The sequence below is a fragment of the Rattus rattus genome, chromosome 10 (assembly GCF_011064425.1).
Source record: "Rattus rattus isolate New Zealand chromosome 10, Rrattus_CSIRO_v1, whole genome shotgun sequence".
Lineage (NCBI taxonomy): Eukaryota > Metazoa > Chordata > Mammalia > Rodentia > Muridae > Rattus > Rattus rattus.
Window position 1 is genome coordinate 43,032,475 of NC_046163.1, and position 25,845 is coordinate 43,058,319.

The 25,845-nt window shown below is 39.6% G+C and overlaps 1 protein-coding gene across 2 annotated transcripts in view; it reads left to right on the top strand.

The window, feature by feature from the left end:
* The window catches only part of Kifap3 (kinesin associated protein 3), a 122,746-nt gene that overhangs the window by 20,531 nt on the left and 76,370 nt on the right, over positions 1 to 25,845 (top strand). For both annotated transcript variants that reach the window (XM_032915456.1, XM_032915455.1), the window contains exons 9-10: positions 6,644 to 6,822; positions 10,939 to 11,101. In XM_032915456.1, the coding sequence (XP_032771347.1) occupies positions 6,644 to 6,822; positions 10,939 to 11,101 (342 nt within the window). The remainder of the gene's footprint in view (positions 1 to 6,643; positions 6,823 to 10,938; positions 11,102 to 25,845) is intronic.

The window sequence follows — 25,845 nt, forward strand, 5'->3', positions numbered from 1 at the left end:
TGTGTGTGTGTATGTGTATGATATGTTTTATATAACCTTTATAAAATATATGATTTGTTCACAAAGACTTCCGGTCTGGTTATCTTTTTACTCACTAATAATGTCTTTTGAGGGTCAGAATTTTTAGTTTTTATGAATTATAATTTGGCCTTTTATGCATCATTGTTTTGGCACTGTACTATAATATCTTCCCTAACTGCAGTTAGGGAATGAGTTTTTGCTGTGTTTCATTCTAGAAGTTCGGTCATTCCAGGGTTTGTAGTAAAATCAGTGATACATTTTGAATACATTTGAATTGAGGTAGTTTTATTTTTTCATATGAATATATCGCTATTCATCCACTATTTCTTTCAATCTAATTCAAGAAGATTCTGTCTTTGCCAAAAAGTCACTCCTCTGTGTTTGTGCATGTCTGTTCGGCACTCTGTCTTCGTCCACTCACCACTTTTGTGTAGGTTTGCTGGTATATAGCATTCTGATTATGGAAAAGGTTTTATATAATTTTGTTTTAAGTGTAAAGCAGAAAAAAAGAGACTTACTCAATGAGGTCACATGGGGAAGAGGATCAAGGAGATACAGAGAAACTCAAGCATGTCTTTGGAATTCTAAAGTGAAATCAAAGTTCAAATAGAGGGTCAAGATGTGGTCCTGCCCACTGTAGACCCATCCTTGTCTGGGCTTCAGAATTGTCCTGTGAGTAGTCTGACAAGTTGTTAGAATTGTATGAATCTCTTCAGGGAGACACATTCCCCTCTCCCCTGAGATTCCTACAGAAACTCCATGTCTTCAGGGCGCATTGATTCAGACATCTGTCTGTATCTCTTCAGAAGGCCATCGTTTCTACCTGACTTCTGACATTTCCCCACTGCATGTTTTAGTACCTCAAGCTTGATGTGGACCATTTCCATGTCTGAAACAAATATAATATACAAAATATAAATTATGACCAAGGTTAGCGCAGTTTGTTAGTGCCAGGCTCCTGTTGCAAGAGAACCATTTTTCACAGCCCCGTGGTGTTTGGTTACTTTTGGAAGGCTGGCACAAGCAGTTTTGTCTTGTTGGTTTAAGAAACATCTTATCGTAAAGTCTAGGCTGCCCTTAGAATTATTATCTTCTTGGTTCAGCTTTCCTAGTGGTAGGGTTGTGTGCCCACCATAACTATTTCAGCTCTGACAGTCTCCCTCCCACCCTACCCTCTTGTCTCTCAATACTCTCTGAAGACATTGTTGATTAACCATCTGATGGTTTGTTCTCCATTGTCCCACAATGATAGGGAAAGATTCATCCTGGTTGGTCTAGGCTGGACCCACACTGGGGGAAGAAGGGAAGTGACAGATGGAGTTAATGCCACTAAGCCCTTCAGGCCAAATTTAACCAGTAGGTAGAGAAGAGATGCTCTTAGGTTGGGTTTACACAGGGTCCATTCTGTCTGTCTTGTGGGAAATACTCTAGCATCTCAGAATGTTCAGGTTTCTTTGTCAGAAGCTGTCTTGTGTAGACTGTTAACAGTTTACTCTATAAGGCTTTACGAAAACACAACTACCAAGTAATACACAACAGTTAGCTAGAAGGCTTTATAAAAACAGCAGTAAAAATAGAACTATTTGGAAAAATAAGTAACTGAGTTCAGGCTTAGAAATGCCTAGCGCTTCTCAGTCTTTGAAAGGCTTTCATAGTATAAGTTAGCTCACTTCCTCATACATGGCCTATCTTGTGGCTCCAGAATTAGCTCAGGCTAGTCATCCTGGCCCATGGCCAGCGGGAGGCAGGGCATGCTCTGGCCTGCTGTGCTGCTAGCTCAAGGTGGCTTCTGGCTGGCTAAAGCCAGGGTTACGGTCTCCCCTTTACCACAGCTGGCTGCTGCAAACACATTTTGCCGAGCAAGAGCTCTCGGCTACATTGCATGTATGAACTTTACGTGCTCTTTAACTCTTTAACTCTATTAATTTTGCATAACATATCAACTTTGGATACACAGACAGACATGCTTTTAGTCAGATGCATCGTGCATCAACTACACTAGCATCGGTGTAGTTGCTTTCAGTGCAGGGATTTAAAGGCTGCAATACAAGCTGATCAGTTTTTTAATTTTTATTAGAGTTTAATTTGCTCTGTTTTGTTGTTTTAAGAGGAAGCTGAGGTCATTTGTCTAAGAATTTGTTTTAGATCACAAATGTTCCCTCTGACTGCAACCCAAATATTTTCATGGGTTTTGTTATTTATAATTTTATTTAATTAAGTTTAATTTCCATTTCTCCTTTTTTAACTCATAGGTTATTTACACAGCAGTCATTTTGTTCCAGATAAGTGGGGATTTTCCAGAGATCTTAATGTCATTGATATTTCCTCTTGTGTGTTTGATTTCAGATGATTTATGATTCTGTCTTCACATTCACTAATCTTTTCTTCTCTAAGTCCCAGCACTGCCTTTATATTCCATTGCATTGCTAAGCACTTTTAGACGTTTTTATTTTTATTTTCTGCCTCCCACATGTCTCCCTAACTTCTCCTGCTTTTGGGTTGTATTTCCGGTGCCTTAAATGGCTTGATACTCTTTGATTTGTCTGCCAGATGGCATGAAATGTGCATTATATTTTATTCATAAAAATGGCCTTTTATTATGTGATGCTGGAGAGAAGGCTCAACAATTTTGAGTGTTTGTTGCTCTTACAGAGGACAACACACACATTAGGTAGGTCACATCTACTTCTTAAGTCCAGTTTTGAGCGACCCAGTGGCCTCCATGAGCACTGCATACATGTGTGAGCATACAGACAAGCAGACACACATAAGCATATTAATTGAGCATAAAACAAATTAATTGAGTGCTCAGTTAATTAACAAATTAATAAATATACTTGAGTTTTGTTTTAGGAAATAGTTTAGTTACCTGGAAAGATTTTGAACCTTTTAGGTCTTGATCTTGAGTCATAAGTATGAGCAGCATTTAGTCTAAATTTCTCTACTACCAAGACAAGACACTTTGAGAATTCCTCAATTACCTATAAATTACAAGATTTCCAGTGTATGCTGTTTCTAGTTTCTTGTACAGCACCATGTGCTTTTTCTAATAATCCTTTTTGTTGCTGTTCTGTCCCTGGGCTCATTTGGATCCTAAATATACTTGTGCCCAACTGTAGCCTACTCCGTACACAGTGGAGTTTATAGAACTCCAGAGTTCTCTTTCTCTGTATACTTCTCCCTTCTCCAGTGTTCTTCTCTGTATTATGGTTTCTAGCAGACCCTTCAGTCCATCTCTGTTGCTTGGAGACTTGTCAGCTTCTGCCTGGGTTCTTCCTTGTCTGGTAAGGCGGAAACTTTGCCTAGACAGCCTTCTAGGCCGTCACATGGCTATGTCCTTTGTTTCTTACCTCTCAGAGATCACTATAACTCGTTGTTTGATGTCTAGCATTGTGAAAACCTTAGTTTGTGTGTTTTAATTTTTTGTTGTTTGTTTTTGTAAAACACATCTCTACTGTAATGAAGTTGTTTGAAGTGGGTCTCTTTGAATTATTCTCACAGAGTTTCTTCTGCTGGCTCTAGAGAATAATTACTTCTTTGTCATTTTGATCTCTCTCAGCTGTCTAATACTTCTTGGCTTGCTTGTTGCAAATCAGTCCCAACTCTGCTACCATTTCACCCAGGGCTTCCGTTACTAGCTTAAGACTCTCCCCTAACTGATTATTGCATCATCTTATCTACTACACATGCAAAGACTATATTTCCAAATAAAGCCCAATGCTAAGGTCCTGTTAAATTTTAGGTAGGCACTGTTCAACTCGCTGCATCTGCTTTGGCCAGACACAGAAGGCCTTACGGTCTCCTGCGTTATGATGTGCACGGAACCCTCAGCATGATGCAGCCACATAACTAGCTGCTGGGTTCGTGTTTCATTCAGTTCTGCTGCCTCCTACCTGTGTAGATAGGACAGTTACTTAGGTTAGGTACTTAACTTCCTGTGTGTAAGGTGTCTGTGCTACATTGCTTATAAATATCTTAGCATTATTTATTTTTGTTGAGAACCATTATAGCTGCCATACATGCATTTATAAAGATATTTACCTTTCTAGAACCAATTTTGCTAAATATTTACCAACTTGTACTAATATAAATATACAGACATATATTTGCATATATTGCCATCTTCTTTGCATTACGAGGTCAACGTGGATAAGAAGAATGTGTTAAGAGAACGCTGGGGAAGTGATGAATGCCGTGACTCTAGCACTGGGGAAGCTTAGATGGCAAGAGCCCATGTTCACAGTCAGCCTGGGCTAATGGTCAGCTCTGTCTAAAGAGACAGAAACCATTAAACGAAATGCCAGAAATAGTAATGTAAAGCCATTAAAGAAGACAAAGACGATTATATTCATCAATAACCTACATAATTTTGACAAAAAATTATTTTCAAGCCACACCGTGAAACTTCCTGTCCAGACAGAATGTAAGCTGTCACCTACCGTGCTTCATCTCAGGATGGCTTCTTGTAGCCGCTGTGCCTTTCCTGTCACTCTCACAGAGCCTGAGAATCACTGAGCGTTAGCCCGCCCTACTGAGTAGACTTCCTGCAGATCAGCAGAAAGATGAACTGTCATGAACTAGTGCTGTTTAGATAAGTTAATGATTTTATGAAGTCCCTGATTTGATTCAAATAATCTTAGGAAGAAAGTTTTAAAAGATGGTTTTAGTTGTTACCTAGAAAGATGTAATAAAGCTAAAATCAAGAGTAAACATCCTCACTCCTCATGATAGTAAGCAAAGACTGCATAATAAGGAATTCAGGGAGCTTTCACAATTACACTAAAAAGAGAGATAACTTGGGACAAATCTGTATTCAAATAAAAGCGTTCACGCCCAAGGATGAAGCCACAGGCGTGCACCACGGTAAGGCAAGGCAATGTGAAACTACTGCTGTGAACTTACTATAAGCATATAGAATTAATATCGACATCCTTCTGTAATTCCCATTTTATATAACATTTTATCTCTGGGGTAATTTTCTAAAGAACTTTTGTCTAGAAGGTATAAAAAGGCCAGAGAAAAGAAAGTTGTCGGCTTGGGGGGGTTCTAACCCATCCAGCCATCCAAGTGTGTGTGTATGTAGATATAATATATTGTACACAAATAATGTATATTTGTGCATGTCTATGTGTACATGTGTACATATATGTACATGTATGTAAGCATGAATGAACACTTGTGGAGTTGATTTGAGATAAGTGTGTGGGGCTTGCCCAGATTTTGTGTGTGTGTGTGTGTGTGTGTGTGTGTGTGTGTGTGTGTGTGTGTGTGTATTTGTCTGTGTAAAAGATTTTAATTCTTTTTCTTTATTTGTGACATTTTATCTATGACATAATTCTTTCTTACATAGAGAACTTTTTGTCTAAAAGCTATAGGAAGCTGAAAACAGTAAAAGAAAGGTGATGTCACCATTTTCCTCTTCATCCGTGTGTGTGTTTTCTATGAGTGATCCTTCCTTCCCTTCCTTCCTTCCTTCCCTTCCTTCCTTCCTTCCTTCCTTTCCCTTCCCCTCCCTCCCTCCCTCCCCTCCCCTCCTTCCCTTCCTTCCCTCCCCCCCCTCCCTCCCTCCCCCTCCTCCTTCCCTTCCCTCCCCTCCCCTTCCCCTCCCTTCCCTTCCCTTCCCTTCCCTTCCCTTCCTTTCCCTTCCCTTGTCCTGTCCTGTCCTGTCCTGTCCTGTCCTGTCCTGTCCTTTTTTCTCTCTCTGGTTCATTCTGTCTCTGGTTCAAAAAGAGTTAAGGAGCCTCTCGCATGGTCTTTGAGCTAGAAAGAAGGGAACCCTAACCATTAAGCTTTCTTTCTTTTTTTTGAATTCCCTGATGCTAACAGAAAGATTTTATTACTAAATCCAATGGCTTTTTTCCTTAGAGTAGCAAAGAGTTATAGACAGAATTGCTAAAGATAAACAAAGTTTAGCCTCACCACTGACTCCATATCCCCGGCTACCTTCCTCAAAAAACTGGTGCGGTGGCAGGCCCTCAGCAAGTTGTACTTCTCAACTCTTGCAGCGACTAACAGACAATGGATTTGAATATAAGAAGTAGATGCTTTTGTGTCCGCATATGTCTTAAAGTACCACCAGTGATAGCGTGTCTCACAGCAGTCACTGGAGACAGAAATTTTGTATGTATAAAATTATTTCCCATTTATGTTTGCTGACTTATATATCATTAATTGCCATGTAATTACTATTGTGCTCCAAGCTCATGGAGAATGTGAGCCATTATATGTATTTGTATTTGTCTCAGCCTCATAATTATATAATGCTTGTAGAACACACGTAACATGGAAGCAGAAATGAGGCTCCTGGGGGAGGAAAGGCACAGAGGGTTTGGGCATGGAGTAGGGGGAGGAGGAACAACAAAGACAAAGGACATTTGAAAACGCACAGTGACGTTTAGTGTATTGTGTGCTAACTAGAGAGTAATGGACTAGGCAGAGGAGTCTGAGTCTATGTCTATGTCTGTGTCTCATTTGATAAAGCTTGGACGTTTTAATTATGTTAAAAATTTAAACGCTGTAGAACCTTGTAGAACTGTGTTTATGACCTTGGTAAGCAGAACTGATTTATAATTATTGATTCCATATGCCATTCCTTCAGCTGTGGTGTATTTTCATTTCCTAGTTGCTCTCTATTTGCTTCTGAATCTTGCGGAGGACACGCGTACGGAACTGAAGATGAGGAACAAGAATATCGTTCACATGTTGGTGAAGGCTCTTGATCGGGACAATTTTGAGCTGCTCATTCTAGTCGTGTCATTCTTAAAGAAACTCAGTATTTTTATGGAGAATAAAAATGACATGGTAATGTCAAAGCTACTTCAAATAGTCCTCATTAGTCATCTTAAAGTTAAGATTCTGTGATAAAACATAAACATTTTCTACCTCTACTGAGGTAATTATGAATATTTTATAACAGAAACAGCTTCATTAGGAAATATATAGCTGATATCCTTACTATTCTAGCAAATTGAAGCACTGAGTAAAAGTATTTTCTAATATGCTATAAATAGATATACATTGTATCTTTGAGAAAATAGCTTATACTTTCAGGTTCATTTGGTGTTACTTAAACTATTTTACCTCTTATATTCCTGATTTTTGTGCATTTACTAAATGCTTATAACTATGATCATCCTGAAGTGGTTAATATATCAAAAAGTTCTAGACATGAATATTATGTTTACATTTAATTTCCAGTGATGTCATAGAATTGGAAGATAGAGAACAGCTTATCTCATTAAATACCATTTTTATTGGGGAAGAAGAAATGAGACTCAGCAAAGTTAATTTACTCATCCAGAGTTATAAGAAGTGCTTAATTTTGTGAGAAGTCAGATTTTTACTTTAAACATACGTGCTTCAAGTTTACATGGGAGAAACGCCCATCTAAGGGACAGCATCTTGTGACATTAGTACTTCAGAACTCAGCTAGACTGTACATGCATGGCACATTTAATCTCTCTGATTTTGCTCTTAGATAGCAAAGGATCACAGATATAGGTTTGGGGGTTTTGCTCCTGAGAGGGAGAACTTACTCTCTATTTTTATCGTTGGTGTTTAGTTGGTTGGGGGTCTTTTGAGACGAGGTGCCGTTTAGCGCAGGCTGTCTTCCATCTTAGGTACAAGGTTGGTCTTGAGCTGCTTATCCTTTGCCTCCACCTCCCAAGTGCTGGGGGTCACAGGTGCAAACCCTTTGACTCCATTCTCTTCTCATTGTTTTCAAACAAGACTAACAGCAATGTTTGTAATGATTTTATTGATAATCTCGTATCTTTGTATAATGTTATGATCAGCTCTAACCCACATTACTCCTGCGTCCCAACTCCTCCCTACTCTCCACCATATTCCACTTTCCTTCCCAAAATCATGAACTCCTTAATTTTTTTATTTTACATAACCCACTAGGTCTCTTTAGTGCTGCCTGTATGTTCACGGTATAGTGTAGGATGATGTCATTATGCAGGTGAAGGCAGGTACAGGATAGTACGAGGTCTGTCATTGGATCAGACGGAAGGATGGGCAGGAGAAGTTTTAGAGGAGGAGGAGGAGACTGGATCGAGAAGGGGAAGCTGAGAGAACATGGAGGCAGATGTTAAGATTCCTCTCTGCACATTTACAGTTTGTTATGAATATTCTTAAGGGGTGGATGTGTACAGGATTTTGTATGTCTAGATGAGCAATTATATCTTATCAGTTGGATCAGAGGTTACTGTGTTGTGTGTTCTTTCATGTGACGATTTGAGTTCAAGAGAGTGTATGGTGGCTGGACACACTGGGCCGCCATGGAATTGGGATGTGTATGTCTGGCATGGTGGCAGCCTGCCTTGGGAACTAGACGGGTAGAGAGATTGTTGTCAGGCTCAGGGAGTAGACATCAGCAGTGTGATATGGGATGGAGCTGAGTGGGTGAGATGCTTTGCTGACTGAGATGAAGATATCTAACAGATGTCATGTGCCACGTGGTGCCGGATCTAGTGTGGGATAAAAGAAAGCATTTATTTTAATTTTACCACAACGGTATAGGGCAATTTACTGGAGTGTGGGTGAGCTCTCAGGGCTACATCCCCTAAGAAACTGAATCTTGCTCCCCAGCGGCCATCAAGTGCCAGTAGACTCTCAGCTGGGAATGGGATGTAACTGTAATCGCACCTTTTCCATGTGTATTTTAAGGTGAACTTATTCATCATATTTTAAGGTAAAAATTAAGTTTAACTTTAATTCATGCTTTAAATTATTTAACAGTTATTATAGAGTAGAGATATAATAATATACTAACCTGGCACCTCATTTGTGCACTATAAGAGTGCGTCGTATTAGCATGTGGTTTTAAGAACAACTGTAAAAACGAGGGACATTGTTTGGGCTTGCTTATTGTTTTTACCAATGACTTGATTTTAGTATATATTTTAGGTGCCAAGCTTTCATCGGTTATAGGGTTTCATGTCCTCTACTCTTCTGTGTAGCTTACCTTTCTCATTCTCCCATGAAGAGCGAAGGTTATAATTTTGGTGAAGTCCAGCATATAAAAATGCCGTCAGCAGACTGTGGTGTGTTGTATTGAAGCATTCTTCAGTTAACTCAAAAAAGCTTCAAGAGGTTTTGTAAGGTTTTGCTGTTGTTTTAGTCTGGTCCTTTTGAGTTAAGTTAGAATGTTATGAAGTACAGCTCAAGATGTACTTTGGGGGTTAAGAATTCATGCTGTCTTTGCAGAGGACCATCATTCTATTCCCAGCATTCTTACTGATGGAAGCTCCAGTTCCAGGGAATCCGACATCCTCTTTGGGCGTCTTCATGCATTTCATGCTTATAGAGACTAGCAGGCAGGCACTCACATGTACATAGAGTCTTTACAAATCGGTTTGCTGCTGAACATTGATGTCACCTTTGGTTTTGTTTCTCGTCTGCTGTTAAAAGATGGGTTTTTATCATTAAATTGTCTTTTGGTTTTATTAAAATTGCCTTGGTACTGTATTGAAAGGCAATTATCTATATGTCTTTGTTTCTGTTTCCTGATGCCACCTTCTGTTCTACTAATAAAGACATTAAGATTTGTTCTTTTGAGCTTTGAGTATGAAAACAATGAAAACAAACAGACACAGTAGTGTTCACTAAGCCGTCCCTGGCCTTATAGGAGAGCATGAGCAGAATAATGAAGAAATGGTTACCCCGAGTTGGCCAGAACCTAATCAAAAGACCAGCTGAGGAGTATCTAGTCAGTTCAGTTTAACTCAGTCATTATCATAGAGTACAGGTTACAATATGGTTAAAAGACGTTTGAAATGACTAAGCTATGTTTCCAAAGCACTTTAATCTTGATGTCTGCTTCATGCTGTGTTCACTTTTAAAATGACAGAATTTTTGTTTGCAGATTGAATGTCTAACAGATAGCTTTGAAACCAGCTAAATATGCCTAAAGGTATTTTTGTTTTTACCATGAGAAGAAAAAGGCACTTTTAAAAAAAACAGTATTCTGATACAGACTTAAAACAGTATTCTGATATAGACTGGCATATGGTTTAACCTTTTAACCTTTAGCATTTCAACTCATATTGCAGTTACTGATCTTCGTTAATGGCATAGCAGCTAGCTACCTTATTAGCCACATAGATAAAGGGCCTGAGGCCTTTCATCTTAAGACCTTACAATGCTGGCCTTTGGCTGGCATCTGGAAACTTGGATTTCAGAGGAGTTCCATGCCAAAGAATTACTCTGACCTATCGCCCCTTATATTAAAATTGCAAAGAGAAGTCTGCTATGTAGCTGAACATTAACGCTTCCACAGTCTGCTTAGATTTGTATTTGAGTTTCCGCTAATATCTATGTACTTTATCCTGTGCTCATACAAAGCAGTTATAATCTCCTGAATGATGCCTTCCCACTGGCTTCTGTCATCCTGTACTTGCAGAGCTTTTCTTAACTAGAAAAAGAATTCATAATCACTAAGATTTTGCTCAGAATTTGAAGTCTTGTCTTCTTGATGTGTTAATGACTACTTCCAAGCTGCGTCCAGAGCACTACTGGGCATCAGTTTCTCTGTTATTGTTTATTACATTGTGTTTTTATTGCTCCTCTTACTTGTCCGCTCCTTAGACAGAGGAAGTCTTGAAAGGCAAATGAAACCGTGTCTGTGGTTTTAGGAGACCTGGAATGTAATGGGTGTGTTGAGTTAATGCAGGATTTTCAAAGATCAAATGGTTTTTGCTTTCCAGAGGACGACAGCAAAGTGAAGGAAGAGAGTAGATGATATAGGAGTGTGAAGACTTTCCTCTCTAAAAGTTGGATTTTAATATAAAAATTGAACTGAGAATATAAGCTAATGCATACTTATGAAATAGTTATACATTCAAATAGAAACAGGCTATGTTGTAACCTTTTATATCTCATTTTGTAATCTAATGCGGTTATTTTTTACTGTAGGTAGAGATGGATATTGTTGAAAAACTGGTAAAAATGATCCCCTGTGAGCATGAAGATCTTCTGAACATCACCCTCCGGCTCCTCTTAAACCTCTCGTTTGACACAGGCCTGAGGAACAAGATGGTACAAGTTGGACTCCTCCCGAAGCTCACTGCACTCTTGGGTATGCTTTAACGTTGATGGTGCTGTTTCTTGACATTTGCCACATTATTGAAAAGTTCAACCCAGTGTAGAAAAGATGTCTATGCAAAAAAATCACCCCTTTTAAGGTCTTCTAAAAATTAAAGAGTAAAAAAATAATCATATTAATAATATATGACCTATCCCCAGGATTTCCTAGTTGTAGAATGAACTGGAATAGGACCTTTAAACCCGTTGACTTCATTATTCCTTTGTATGGTTTGAATATAAAATGCCCCTCCTAGACTCATGTGTTTGAATATTTAGTGCCCTGGCACCACTTGGGGGGTGTGGAGGGCTCTACAACCTAAGGGCAGTTGTAGAACCCTTCGGAGGTGGAGTCGTGCTGGAGGCAGTTGTCACTGGGCCAGGCCTTGAGGGTTTATAGCCCAGCTCCACTTCCCACTCTCTCTGTGCTTCCCGGCTGCCAGCGCATGACCAGCTATCCTGAGCCTGCTACTCTGCCTGCCATGAAGTTTACTTTGGTTAAACTTCATTACCAGGCATCATTTTACCTTTTAAAAATAAGATTGGCTCATTCATGTCTATAATTTTTTTATAATTCACTCTTTGTATATAGAAGTTCATTGTTCATTTTGTATATTGAAATTTTGCTGTATTTTTAAAATTAATTTAAATAGGGTAGAATGTTAAAAGCTTTCTACATATGCAATCATATACTTTGTAAATGATGACAGTTTAGAAGGAGATCTAGCTATTGTCCATTGCTTATATTATCTGGGCTTGAGTGTGGCTTTTGTTATCTTTATGGACAGTGCCTCAACACATAACTGGCTCAGTTTTCTTCTGTGCAGGGACAGTTTATCCTACTAAAGGTTTGGTTTGGGTTGTGGCTTGTCTAATGAGATGATGGATTTTTTCATTCTGTCTATGTGTCATGTCATCTCTATTGATTTGTGTGCATTGAGCCACCCTTTCATTTCTGACACGAATATCACGTGATGGTGAGGAGTGTCTTCCATGTGAATTATTTTTATCTGTGTTCACTAGGATTATTAACCAGTAGTTTGTTGTTGTTTTAATATTGTGTATCTATCAAGTTCTCAACTCTGGGCAACACTGGATTTCCGCCTCTGTTAGTATTGTTGTTTTGTGTGTTTTAATAGCTCAGGAGGAATTGGTTTGAGTTCTAAGTGTTTGGTCATGTTCAGCAGTGACGCCATGGGGTCCTGGGCTTTGGTGATAGGAGAAAGTCTTATTCCTCATTGATTCTAATTATTAGTCTGTTCGGATCTACAGTGTCTTCATGATTTAATACGGATAAGACATTCCTGTCCAGGAATTTATCCATTTCTATTCAGTTACCAAATTTGTTGACATACAGTTCATACAGATATAACAATTCCTTCTATTTCTGTGTTGTAGTTGCAGTAGTTTTTCTCTATCTTTAATTCTGCTTAAACCTTCTCTCTCTTTTTCCTGGTCTAGCTAAAGTGTGTAAATTTTGTTTTTCTTCTCACAAAGCCAATTCATAATTGTGTTGAGCCCTTATATTTTTAATCTATTATTTCGTTTATTACTGCAGAGATGATCTCTCAATATTGATTTGATTTGTTCTTGCTTTTTATTTCTTAGACGCAATGATAGGTTGTTTGAAATGTACTGATATTTTTGATAGAGATGTTGATTGCTATACAATTCCCTCTTAAAACTGCTTTTATCATATCCCTGGGGTTTTGTTATGTTACATGGTTTTGAATCAGGGATTGACCTGACTGGGGCAGAGAGGGGATGGGAAAGACACATTCATAAAGAGAGAAAAGATGGAGTCAGGCCTGGTGTGCAATATCTGGGCAGGGTGAGGGCACTGGCGCCACAGTAGACATTTTCTGAATACACTGTCAGCATTCGCACTCAGACCACATGGAGATTTGGTCATCCACCTGAGCCTTACTCACCAGAAAAGGGCTGGCCACCTTCTCACGGGTCTGAGGCTTTGGTTCTAGACATGGCTGACTCATGTGGACAGCACACATCCACCCAGGACTTCCTCACACACTCGGGCTCTTCCGTGCTCCACACTGCGCTGTTTTCACTTACATTTGGCTGGGGAATCATTGTAAATTTCCCTCTTACCTTCTTCCTTGACTCATCAGTTAATTGGATGTATATGTTAAATTTCTTTGTAATTGTATTATTTCTTATTGATTTCTAGTTTTATTACATTGTGATTAGGTAAAATGCAATAATTTTCATTTGCCAAGGTTTGTTTTGTGGCCCACCATATAATCTGCTGTGAGGCACTCCAGGTGTCAGGGGAAAGTGTATGTATTCTGCAGCTCTCGGATGAGTTGTTCTAAATGTGTCTTCTCGGCCCATTGATTGTCAGACAGGATTGCTATTGTGGTTTCATCTGTGTGTATGATAAGGGCTCTTTTTCTTATTTAAGTCTGTCACCTTTGTGGATTCGATCGCCTTATGTGTTGAGTTCTTTCAGTTTCTGATAAGGTGATGGATCCCCTTATCATTATAGAATGACTTTCCATGTTTCTTTTTGTTGCTTTTGATTAAAATTACTTCTTCTGGGGAAGAGGGGCTAGGAACGGGACGGTGGGGGAGGGGTGCAGAGGAGGGACTGCAGTCAGGATCTAAAGTGAATTAAAACACTACCTCTTCCAATGTAAATGTAGATGATAACTCCTTTTTAGAATCTGTGTGTGTGAAATACCCATTTCTTCCCAGTAGCTTGTAGTATACATGTATTCTTAGAGGTATTCATCCCATGATTGAACCTTTTCATTTTTGTTACATGTACTTCAGCATGTGTAATGTGTGCATACACATGCATGTATGGTAGGAGATGCAGGTACGTCCCACGCAGGTGGACATGGTGAACAGAAGACATTTACAGGTGTTAGTTCTCTCCTGCCACCATGTAGGACCCAGCAGTTGAACTCAGGCTGTCAAGCTTAGTGACAAGTGTATGTGTTTACCCACTGAACAATGGTGTGAGCCTTCATTGGGGCTCTCAAATAATTCACTGTTCTGATGAGACAGCTGGCTAGGCAAGTGGCCCAGGACCATCTGTAACTCCAGCCTCAGGGGCTCTAATGGCCTGTCTGACCCCCTACACGTGTGGATGGATATGCACACATGCAGGTAAAGCACTCCTACATAAAATAATAAATTCCCCTGCTATTCTGTCCTTTACCTGGCGAGTTTGCCTGGTTTGAAGTTAATGTCATTATTCATGTCGGGATATCCTAGAGCCATTTTATAACTTTTTAAATTGACTTTGTTCTTTTCCTTTGTAGTTCCTTTCTTGCCTTCAAATAAAACAGTGTGCGTACATTCCAACCCTCCCTGCATTTTGAATTTTTTGATATCCCATAGGACCTCTTTTGAACATTTCGTAGCTCCTAACATGCTAACATAGTTGTTGTTTTGTCAGGCTTTCTTTCCTGCACTACCGTAAACCCATCATGCTGCCCGTCCCTGCTTTGTCCCTGTGGGCCTTGCCGTAAGTCCTCTGTCAGATGACTGGGACACCTTTGAATATTATTTTCTTTTTTTTTTCCTGCTCCTTAAGAATCCTGCCTTTAGCTTTTTGAAGCTGACATACGTGTTTTATGTTATAACTTTGTGAATCATGAACTTGACATGTTTGGCCTTTGTGTATATAGCTACCTGAATTTCTTTCTATGTGTAGGGGTTTTCTGTTACCATCTTTGAATAAACTTTCTACTGCTTTGGCTTCTCAAGTCTGTTTGGTCTGATGACTCCAACAGTGGCACAACAGATCCCTCTCCTCAACCCTTTGTTGGCTCCTGTGGCTCTGTTTGCAGAGCCTGGTTTGAACCTTGAACCCTGGGTTTTGCTGTTGGCGCCTTCTGTCACGTTTTCCCTTTCGTTTTGTATGCTTTCCAGTTCAAGGATTTGTTTAGTTTTGTTCCTTTCTTCCTGCTGCTCCTCTTTGCCCTAGGAGTAAGTGCTTGTGGACTTTTTCCTGTGTGTTCACCTGAATTTGAGTTCTCAGTGAGTGACAATTTTACGTTTTCCATGAGTTCATAAACATTGCTCAGTTTCTGGCCCTGTTTTGTGCTTGTGGTGAGATCATAGGTCTGTAAATTTTCCTTATGCTTGTTGGAATCACATGGATACCTATGCTTTTAACAGTTGGATAAAAGCCATTCTCTTGTCATTTGTCCCTTTCTTCCAGGACTTCTAGATGAGGATTCTAGTTTTCTCTGAGCCTGTGGTCACTATTGCTGTATCACCACTAGATGGTGCCCTAAGTATGAATTTGCAGTGTGTCCCCACCTGGTTTACTTACCTGCACTGCTTCTGCTATAGAAGCCCTAATCCAACTTGGCCAAATGTGAACTTGATATATTGTTTAAGATGGAGTTTATGAATGCCTAAAAAGGATACTTTGCTACTTCAAGCCTTTATTGGAGCCAAGAGACACAATGTTCATTTTTATTCATTTCCTGTATTTTATTTGGTACTTATCTCACCATGGGAGGATCCCTGATAAAACTCTGAAGTAACAGTTTGGTACCTGCTCTTTCTTCTCTCATCTTAGCTGCCTGGGTTTGGAGAGTGTATGGGCTGGCAGTGTCCTGAGCACCTACTGCCACTTGCACCTAGAGCCCAGGTCCAGTTGAGTCAGTGGTGTGACCGAGTCCCACCTGAGACTCATGCAGCCAGCTGCAGGTGACGTTAGCAAGGATACAGTTCTGTCTGGGGTATCAGTATACCAACAGGCAGGGCTGGAGGTTCTGTCTATAGACACTAGGCAGGAACTATTTGCATCCACTGATGCTGAATTTCACTCACTTAGCACTGATTTGGGCTTAATTTAAACTCTTCCGCCATCCAGAGAGCAGAGTCCTTCCCTGTGTTCTATTGCACAAAACTGAGGAAAGAACAGTAGGCAGGGCACTTGACTGTCAAGGCAAACATAGTCCAGAGGGCCAAGGCCACCGACCTGGTGACACCTGCCATGGAGCTGGATTCAGGACTGTTTCACTGTGGGTTCACACCGTGTCAGCTCTTGCTTTATGGAAGGAGTTCCCTTTCTTGCCCAAATGGGAGATGTTTCCTTGGCTGCTGTGTTGCTTGTGTGTAGGGAAACTGAGACACAGGCAAAAGCTTTCCTTCTGCTTTCTTCAGTGCATCTTTGTAATCGTTACCCTGAAACCAAGTGCTCTGATAACTTACCTGGTTTCCTTCGCTCTGGGAAGCGGGTTCTCTCATGAGGATGTGCCTGACCACTGTGTGAGTGGGAAGCCTGCCACTGGCGTCTACCCACATTTTGCCCTACAGTCTTGTTATCTTTCATAACAGACATAGCGCTCTCTCCTAATGATATATTCACCTCCCAAAAGCCCCAGGCTGACACATCTTCACACTGAAGAGTAGTTTTCAATGTCTGACTTTTGAGGAAATATAGCCTTTCGGTTTGCAAGAAGTCTCTTAAAATCAGTTACAGATGTATTCTTTAAACTATTTTATGTACTCTTAAAGTAGTAGTGATATGATTAAAGCATAAATTAAGGCGACTGTACTTAAGTCTGTTACTGAAGAGCCCCAACACTTCAAGATGTAGCTGACTTATCTTTGGCTACCTGCTATACCAATTAAAGAGAGGTAAGGGGTGAAAAGCCACACAGGAGATGTAATCAGTGTAGCATACTGCAAAGGACATACATAAAAGCGTTCAGTGGCCCTAGGTACGTATTTGGAAAGAGAGGAAATTAGGGAAGGGAAGAGACATACATACATACACACATACATACACACATACATACATACGTACATAAGCAGATTGGACAAGGTGTGGCCTTGTTGATCATTGTCTCATTTCTGCTCCTCTGCAGTCATACAGAAAAGTTCCCACAGGAAGGTTTCTTCTGCTCCAGTGGTGAGGGTGGGATTTCTCACTATCATAGAGAATGGTCTTCATTTGGATGGTAGTCTGTTGGCTCCCGGCTATTCAGGGGTGTTTAGAAGGTTCTTAAGCACCTATCATAAAGGTGCTTACTGATTGATAATCTTGTTCCTACAATCCCAGGTAACTGGGATTTTAATCCCACGTTTTAGGACAGTACCTAAATTCTGGGCGTTTTATCTAGTTTTTAGTTACCCGTGGGCTGAGTTATGAGTTAGTATATTTTAGCAAAAGTGGTTTCTTCTGCTGCCTCTGCTGTGTGTGCATACTTATCACTGTCTTTCATTCAGGTTTATAAATCTGAAGATAATTTATAGTTAGTTTAAGGCTATAAATATTATTAGTCTGCTCAAGAATGTACTTTCTGAATGGCTTCAAGATGGTGTATTTGTCTTTAATGCAGTTTTCTTTCCCCTCCTCTAAGCCATCATGTCTTGTTTCTTTTGCACCAGCAGCATGTGGGAGCAGCAATCCCCCTCCCCCCATAACGATGTGTTAGCTCTAATCTCCTGAGACTTTGGAAACTGACAACTGAACTTATATGAATTGTATATTTTTAAAAATTGAATTCCAAATAAATTCCCCAAGGTTTTCATCCTGGTAATAATGCCTTCAGCTTTCTGCATGGGGCTTGTAATTTGGTTGAATGAGCAAACCTGCTTTCCTTGACTGTCCTGCTTCGCTTTGCTCAAAGAAATTGCATTTTGTGTATACCTGATTTTCTGATATGACATTGTTAGCGTATTGTTATGTATATAGAAAATTGAATCTTCAGTTCCTAACATAAGAGGCTGAGCTTCTCAGTGGAGTTTTTCAGTGATCTATTTAACATGTTTGATGTTTGGCTATCAAGCTTATGTAAAAGTATAGTAAGAGACTGTTACCAAAGCTATGGTTTGAAAAGGTTAGGACTTTGACTCAGAATAATAGGTATTTAATATTGTTGCAACACAATGTTGCCATGAATATGATATATATGTGGGCAGGGGGCAATTGTATATATCTGCATGTATATATATATATATATGATACATATTTCATTTAGCATATGTAATTTAACATGTTTACAACACAGTATTTATCTTTTCTATATGTAATGTATGTTTTTCTCATTTTTTAACATAATTTTTTGTATTCATTAATTTTATGTCTTCTGATTGATTTACTATTCAGCACTAAAACATGTTTAACAGAAATAGTTAGACTTCTTTTCCTCTAGCCCTTCAGAAATATCATTGTTTCTGATCTTTTTCTAAGTTTCTTTTTATTTTTAAATGATTTTAATGTGTTGAACATTTCATACAATGAGTTACTTTAGGTTATGTTTTGGCCTGTTCCAAGAGTGATTTCCATGAAATAGAAATTGAAAGACAAATGGGAAAACCTTGTTTTTGAATACTTTTGTAGGGCCATGCCATGCTTGTAGTGCAAGTTTTCAGAAGTGATTTTGATGCTGTCCCAGTGAAAGTGTTAGCAATTTTAATTGTGTTATCTTGATTTGATGGCTCCATAGTATAAAATTCTTACTATTGGTAAGAGGTGACTTGACTAAAGCACAGTGAGCTGTGGATCCTGAGCTCTGCGCCCTTCTTTGTTTCCTGGGCATGCGACTGCTGCAGTGCCACCCCTGCTCCTGTGAGAATGACCTTAAAGGCCACGCACATTTCAGTGTGGTTGAGAAATGAGCTCACGTAACACGAACACTTAAGAATGTTGTATAGTCTGAATAATTAGTACAGCAAAGGACAAGACTTCGTTCTTTTAGCATGGGTGGCTCCGGGGGACCCAAAGATTAAATATGACAAAAATATTTTAATATTATTTTATCATATAAAGTATTTCATTTACGAATTTTGAAGTTCGCTTTTTCTCTTTCTTTCTTTTTCTTTTAATGCCAAAGACACATAAAGGAATTGATAATAAGAAATGTTAAAAATCATTATATGTGTGTGTTTACTGAAATTGGTTTGTTTGAATAGTTTTATTCTGTTCCTAATCAAGGAAAAAAGAAGGCTTATTTCTTAAAATGATTACAAAATTTTATTTGGTTATATGAAAAATCTTGCATATAAATATTCCTATGTCTTTATTTGCTTGACTGTTGTCAGACTTACTGAGTTCTTTTTTTTTTTTTCTTTTTTTCCTGTTACTTTCCTGGTATTTTCTAAGGGTCCTTTGCTGTGGTGTCTGCACTTTGACCCAGAGCTTGTGTGTCTGGTTATTTGACCATCTGGGAGGTGTATCATGTGCTTCAGTCAGTGAGCGAGACATATGCAAATCAAGTTAGAGTTGGAGAGCTTGGCTCTACTCAGGGCAGGTTCAGGCTGTCGGTGGTGCTGACTTCCTCAAAGTGTTTAAAGGTTTTGGGCTTGCTTTTTTGTTTTGTTTTGGTTTGGTTTGGTTTGGTTTGGTTTTCTGGCTCATGTAAGAATCAGACTATCAAAAAAAAATACTCTCCTGTCAAAACTCCTTAAGACATGTGGCACTGATGTGTCTCAAGAGTACTTCCTTATGTCAGAACAGTCAGGTTTGGGAGGTGACGGGGAGGGAGGTGACGGGAAATCCCTCGTTACTGTTACCGTGTCTTTATTCATCAGCCCCCTGGGGAACATGCGATGCTCTTACTGAAAACTAACTTTAGAACATGGTTCAGAGTTTTCCTCATGGACCAGGCAAATGCTTGTGGAGATTCTCCTTGGCTTTGCCTAGATATTTTACTAGGTAAAGACTGGTGTGTCTGAGACGAACACCAGCACAGGAACAAGCCCAGATACCCGACTGGAACGTGACCATCTGAAGAGGCTGGTCAATTGTGACGCTGGTTCCTGCAAGAAGGCTGACAGCTGATCCAGCATCAGCTGTGTTATGAGAAGTTACATTTCATAACGGCAGTAACCACACTTTGAAGGAATCATGGAATGCTGTTCTGTAAAGTTAGAACTTTACTGACATGCTATGGTCTACTGTTTAAATTGAGCAATGTTCTGAGTTTTAACATTAGCTTTTGAAATATTAACCTTAATTTTAAAGGAAGTTAAATTCAAGTAAAAAAAACTTAAACAAATATATGTCTCATCTTAAATAAAGGAATCTTTGCATTTGTTAAAATAAATAAACCTGCCACATTTTAGGATAATTTTCACACCCCTCCCCCAGATAGTAAGAAGAATGGCCCTGTTTTGCATTTTACATATTTTTCTTTTTAGATTCAGTCATCCTCACTAGACAGAGGCTGGCTCAAATATCTCCCTTGAAAATCTTCTCTGGAATCATATATAAACCAGCTTTAAACCTATAAGAAAATGAGAATTTAAAAACTGGAAAAGTACTTTTTAATAAAATAGGAACGTGCTGCATAGAGGTTTTATTAAAATGCTATGATTTTGAGGCCTTCTTACTGAGTATTAGGTCCATACTTTGGAAACTGGTGCTTTGGAACACTGCTTGAAGGTTGTCACCTCTGGTTTCAGGGAGTGTATAGTAATGCACTAGCTTCAAATCAGCAGTTTGAATCTCACTAAGAAGACATTTTGGCTTTGGTTTGGGTTTGTGTATGTGATTTCTTCTTAGGTTTTGATTTTTTTATTACATTTATTTATTTATTCTTTAATACCCCATCCATGTTCTTACTAATAATTCTATATTTGCATAGCTAATGCCACACCCTCTCACTTGTCCCAGACATTTCACTTTCAGACATTTGTTAGAGGACCTGCCTTGTTCTCTGTCTGTGATTTTCCAAATCACTTGTGCTGTATGGGATTGAGAGAGGCATCGTGATGGAGGAGTCCAGAGGTCCTGAGTACAGAAGGGTCAGCATCATATGATGAATTCTGGTGATTAACACACTCCTAGATGAGAATTCTGTTCCTCTACTTTGTCTTCAATATCCCACCCTGAGCAAGAGCCTAGCGTAGAAGGGACAGCAAGGACCCCAGGGCAGGAAGCACTGGCTGGAGAGGAGGGCTGGTTCATCCACACGGCTGGACAGAGAGGCAGCTGCAGAGGTGCAGGTCGGACGGGGCTGTGGAAGCTGCCTTTGTTTTTAACTGCCTCTACCTTTTCAGTAACACAGAGGAAATGAGCTAAGAATGGAGATTGGGACATTCTTACCTCATTTCTGCCTGCTCCCCCGCCCGTCTCTCCTCCTCTCTTCCCACCTCTGTTCCAGTCGTTTTCCGTCTCCTGCTTCCACCTCCTCTCCCAGGCTTCACACATTAGGATGCAGCGCTGTGTTTGTCTTCAGCTCTGTCTTCCGGCCACACAGCTCCTCTGGTGACCTGTCCGTTCCGTCTAGATACTTTCTGAAGGAAGACCCAAACAATGAAATAAAACACGATCCCAGCCTCCTCGCCCATGCCCTACTCCAGCATCATAATTCATCAGCTTTGTTCATATCGAAGACGTGCTGTGTTCACAGTGAAGCGCCCAGTCCTTCCTGACCTATGGCTTAGTCCTACCTGACCTATTCCTAGACTTCTCTCTCTTCAATAAATGATAACCTCATCTTTTTAGTTAAACATGCCCAAACTAGGGGTTTGGGCCTTGACTCTTCTATTCTTCCCCACTCTACATCCAAACTGCCTCTCTGTTTTTAAAATATAACCACTACTACCCTACTCCCAGCCAGAACCCTCTCTTCTGATTCAATTTAGTAGCATTTTAACTGGTCTTTGTTTCCACTCTTCTCCTACAGTCTGTTAGCACAGATGCAAACCGCTCCTGTTAACTAAGTTCAGTTCTCTACAAGCCACCGATGGGGCTGGAGAGCCGGTTAAGCTGGTAAGACCGTGTGTTGCTCTCAGAAAGGATTGCGGTTCAGTTCTCTGCACCCTCATAGTGGCTTACAAGTGTTTATAACTCCAGTTCCAGGGGGTCCAGCACATTGTTTGACCTCCACAATCACCAGACACACATGGTACACACACATGAAAACAGCCAAATAAAATAATAAACAAAAACAACAAAAAACAAGGAAATTAAACACAAATTTTGATCAAAACCCTCTGGTAACTTTCCACATCGCCCAGTCCGCGCCCTTTCGGTGCCCTTCAGAGGTGCATGTGCTATACTGCCTCTCAGCCTCGCTTTCCCCAGACTGTTCTCTCCCTCCCCTCTGGGGAGGCCACACTGGCTTCCTGGGCTGAACTCAACAGGAATCATTCCTTCCTTTGCCTGAAATGTCAATTCCTTCTATTTTGTGTGGCCTAGTCTCTTGTCTCCTTCCTGCTTCAGTGTCTACTTAATTTTAATAGCAGTTTTAAACGTTGGATCTTGATGTCACTTTACTCTGGCTTTGCTTTTCCCTCTACCTTGTAATTGTCATGTATTTTTATATATAGCTTTTCTCTTGCTCCACTACCAAACTGTGACTGCTGCCACCACTCATCAGTTCTCAAGGATTGTAAGCTTCACGAAAATAGTTTTATCACCGTTCCTCACCTCTGTGTCCCAGGGCCTAGAACATTGTCAGGCACTTTGTAGGCTTGTGTGCTTAGGTGGGTGGGTGGAGAGGAAGCAGGTGGAGAAGTCTGCCCCACGTGCCCTGGCCCTCTGTCGGCTGTGTGGCATTAGGTAAGTCAGTTGACCTTCACTCAGCCTGTCATCCTGTTTAGAAAGTAAGGAAATAAACTAGGACCTATCCCAAGAGATTATTCAGACTGTCTGATGCGAGAAGTAATATATATTGATTCCTTAATTAGAAAGCCCTACAAATGTTCATTATGATGAGGAGAAGGGGGAATGGTAGCATGATGGCATGTGGTAGGACCAAACCCACCTGCGCCATCTATTTCTACCCTCCTCAGCGTCACAACAGCACCTTACTTTCACTCATATATTTCACTAAATTCACCTTCGTTAATGTATTGTCTAAGGACAGGAGTCATATTCCAAGTGTGGCCCGCTCAACAATGCTTGGTTAAATCTATTATCAGTATTTCATGAATAAGCTCAGAAATTGAAAATACATATACAGAAGTTTGTTTCTCCAAAGAAATATGGTATCTTGAATATATTAACTATTTTACATTTATTTTGTGTATTCTTTTAAATTTTTTATTTTTATTATACTTTACTGAATTATTGGTGCTTAGCACATTGGGAAGGAAATCAAAGCAGTCCTCCCCGCCCATAGGTAGTTTAAGAGAACTACTCAAATACATAAAATAGAGGGCTACTACAGACTTAGCAAAATAAAAGTATTCAAAAGTGAGGCTGGAGAGGTGGCTCAGTGGTTAAGAGCACTGACTGCTCTTACAAAGAACCCAAATTCCTTTCCTAATACCCAGGTGGCTGGCCTGTAGCACCAGCTCCAGGAGATCCGATGCCTGTCCCTAGACACCCGCACTCACTCTCGTGCGCACAACCCCATAGACACAGATACTCATAGTTAAAAATATAGGAAGTAAGCACTTAGAAGTTACAATGATTAATCAGTGCCCTAGCATAACTACTTAATTCATCTATAAGCAAAACTAGAATGTTTCTCTTAAAATTGAAGAATTGGATTTATATTTTACATAATTTGAGATTAGCATGTGTTATGCATTTTAATATACAATTTTTGAACCTATATGTAAATTAACTTAAAAATTAACTCATACATTTTCTCCTGTACCTTCAGAGCCGCTCTCTCTGATTCAGGCTCTCAATACTATTTGCCTCAAGCTTTTCCGTATAGATAGCTTACATACATGCATGTTTTTTCTTTTTCTTGCCTTTTCTCTTCTTTTTAAAGATGTGGTCTTGCTTTCTGCATAGGCTCGCCTAGCCTCAGACCTCTAAGTGTTAGATCACAGGATATGCCTTGCACCCAGAAAAGGTGACTATTTTGCCTCTCTCTTTTTCTCCCCATAATTTAAGCCTTAAATCAAATTCTATCTGCACAAGCCTTAGTTTTGAGTTTAAAGTGTGTGATCAGGTCATTTCTTTGGCTGGCTGTGCATGGACTAGCCTCGCTGGGCTCGCTAGGTTTCAAAGCTTGCACGATCTCAGTGAGAGCGCTGTACTTCCAGGGTTTCCTAATCGACATGGTGGCTCTCACACTAGGAGCAGACCCAGATACGGCTTCGAGGGTGGCAGCAGTCCCTGGTTTATCTTTGCCTATATTGCATTTAGACAGTCTGCGTTTCAGGGCATTTTACTAGGCTGTAGAAAGATTTCATCAGCAGGTAGAGAGTTAATCCAGTTCAAGAGCTAAGTGATAACGTTGATTTTTCCTGGTTTAGACAAATCTGATTTTACTTATTGTTGGAGATCACCAGAAGGTATTGTTGGACTATAAACCATATATATATGTAAAAGGTTATTTCTTATGACCATTCTGTCATACCACCTTAAAAAAGCTGAAAAGTTATATTCCAACCATCTTTGAAGTTCTCCCACCAGGTGTGTGTGTGTGTGTGTGTGTGTGTGTGTGTGTGTGTGTGTGTGTGTGTGTAATAAATGAATAAAATGTATCTTGTAGAAGAGCAAAAGTGCTTTGGAAGTAGGTTTTTTAGATTTGCTTATTAAAAACTTGAAAAGGTCAGATTAATGTTTTCCAATCCAGTTATTTGAAATTAGTTCACTCTATGATAGTTTTCTTTTAAAAGAAAAAATAAGTTCATTCTTTAAAATAGAGTAAGTTGTTTTGCCTGGTTCTTACCAACTGTTAGGAATTTCACACATCTGTTTCCAAAGGCAGCTTCTCATAGACTACTGCATTGTTCAATTTGAGTAGGCCTCATCTATCCTGTAAATAAACCTACATTTTCTTACCTGATCAAGTGAGCAAACAATGGGGTCAGATGTGGCAAACACTTTAACAGAAAGCACATGTCTCCGTCAGGCTGAGGTACAACCATATCAAGATGCTTGAAGTTATTAATGGCAGTAAAATTTATGCTTCCTCCTGTTTTCCCAATTAAACCAAGGAACCTTTTTTTCCTAAGCTTCTTCTATCACCAGCTGGTTCCAATACTGTGTGTGTGAATATTGCCTGGGGTGTCTCCATGCTACATGGTGAAGTTTGCCACATTAAGTGGATAGTTTCGACTCTGAGCTAGAAAGAGGTTCTTGTTAAGGGATTTATTTTGGTCTTTATCATTTGTATCTGAAGTTGGCCAGATAGTAAGGCTTATTATATGAACAAGTTGCTGCAGTATTCTCTGGACATAATAAAAAATTACAGACAAGGTAATAAACTAATTGAAGACAGGTAAGTTGAAAGTAACTAGTTGAACATATTTAAAAGAATGAGAATTTATCTGTTTTGAATATTAGAATACTTTTTAAAGATTAGAGTCCTTGAATAATTAGTGTAAAATTAGTTTAAATTAATGTTTAGCATAATGGTAGATTTACCAATTTTATTTCTCGTTTTGACATGTTAACCCTGGGTTGCGCTGACCATCGTAACCTGTGGATGCTTTCAGCTTTCCCACTTACCTTTGCTTTAGAATTGCTGCGCTGATCTGTTCAGTTCCTCGTCTAGCTGCTGTCATAAGTCTATTATAAAACAGAGACCGCCCAGTAGAATTGTGGTCTTAAAAATTCCACTGTAAACTACTTAGTAGTAATTGGTACATTTTGCTGTAATGAACTCAGCATAAAATTCTATGGAGGTATCTAGTAAGGATGTTCTAGGACTGAGGATGTGGCTCATAGGTGAGGTGCTTATCAGTCATGCCCGAGGCTCTAGTTTCAATCCCTAACCCCAGAAAATAGTTTTTAATAGTAACCTTAAATTCATTTTAGCACATTTGATATAGAAGACATTTGCATTCAGTAACCGCTGCAGATGACTTTGAAAGGTCGGTTAGCCTGTGGCA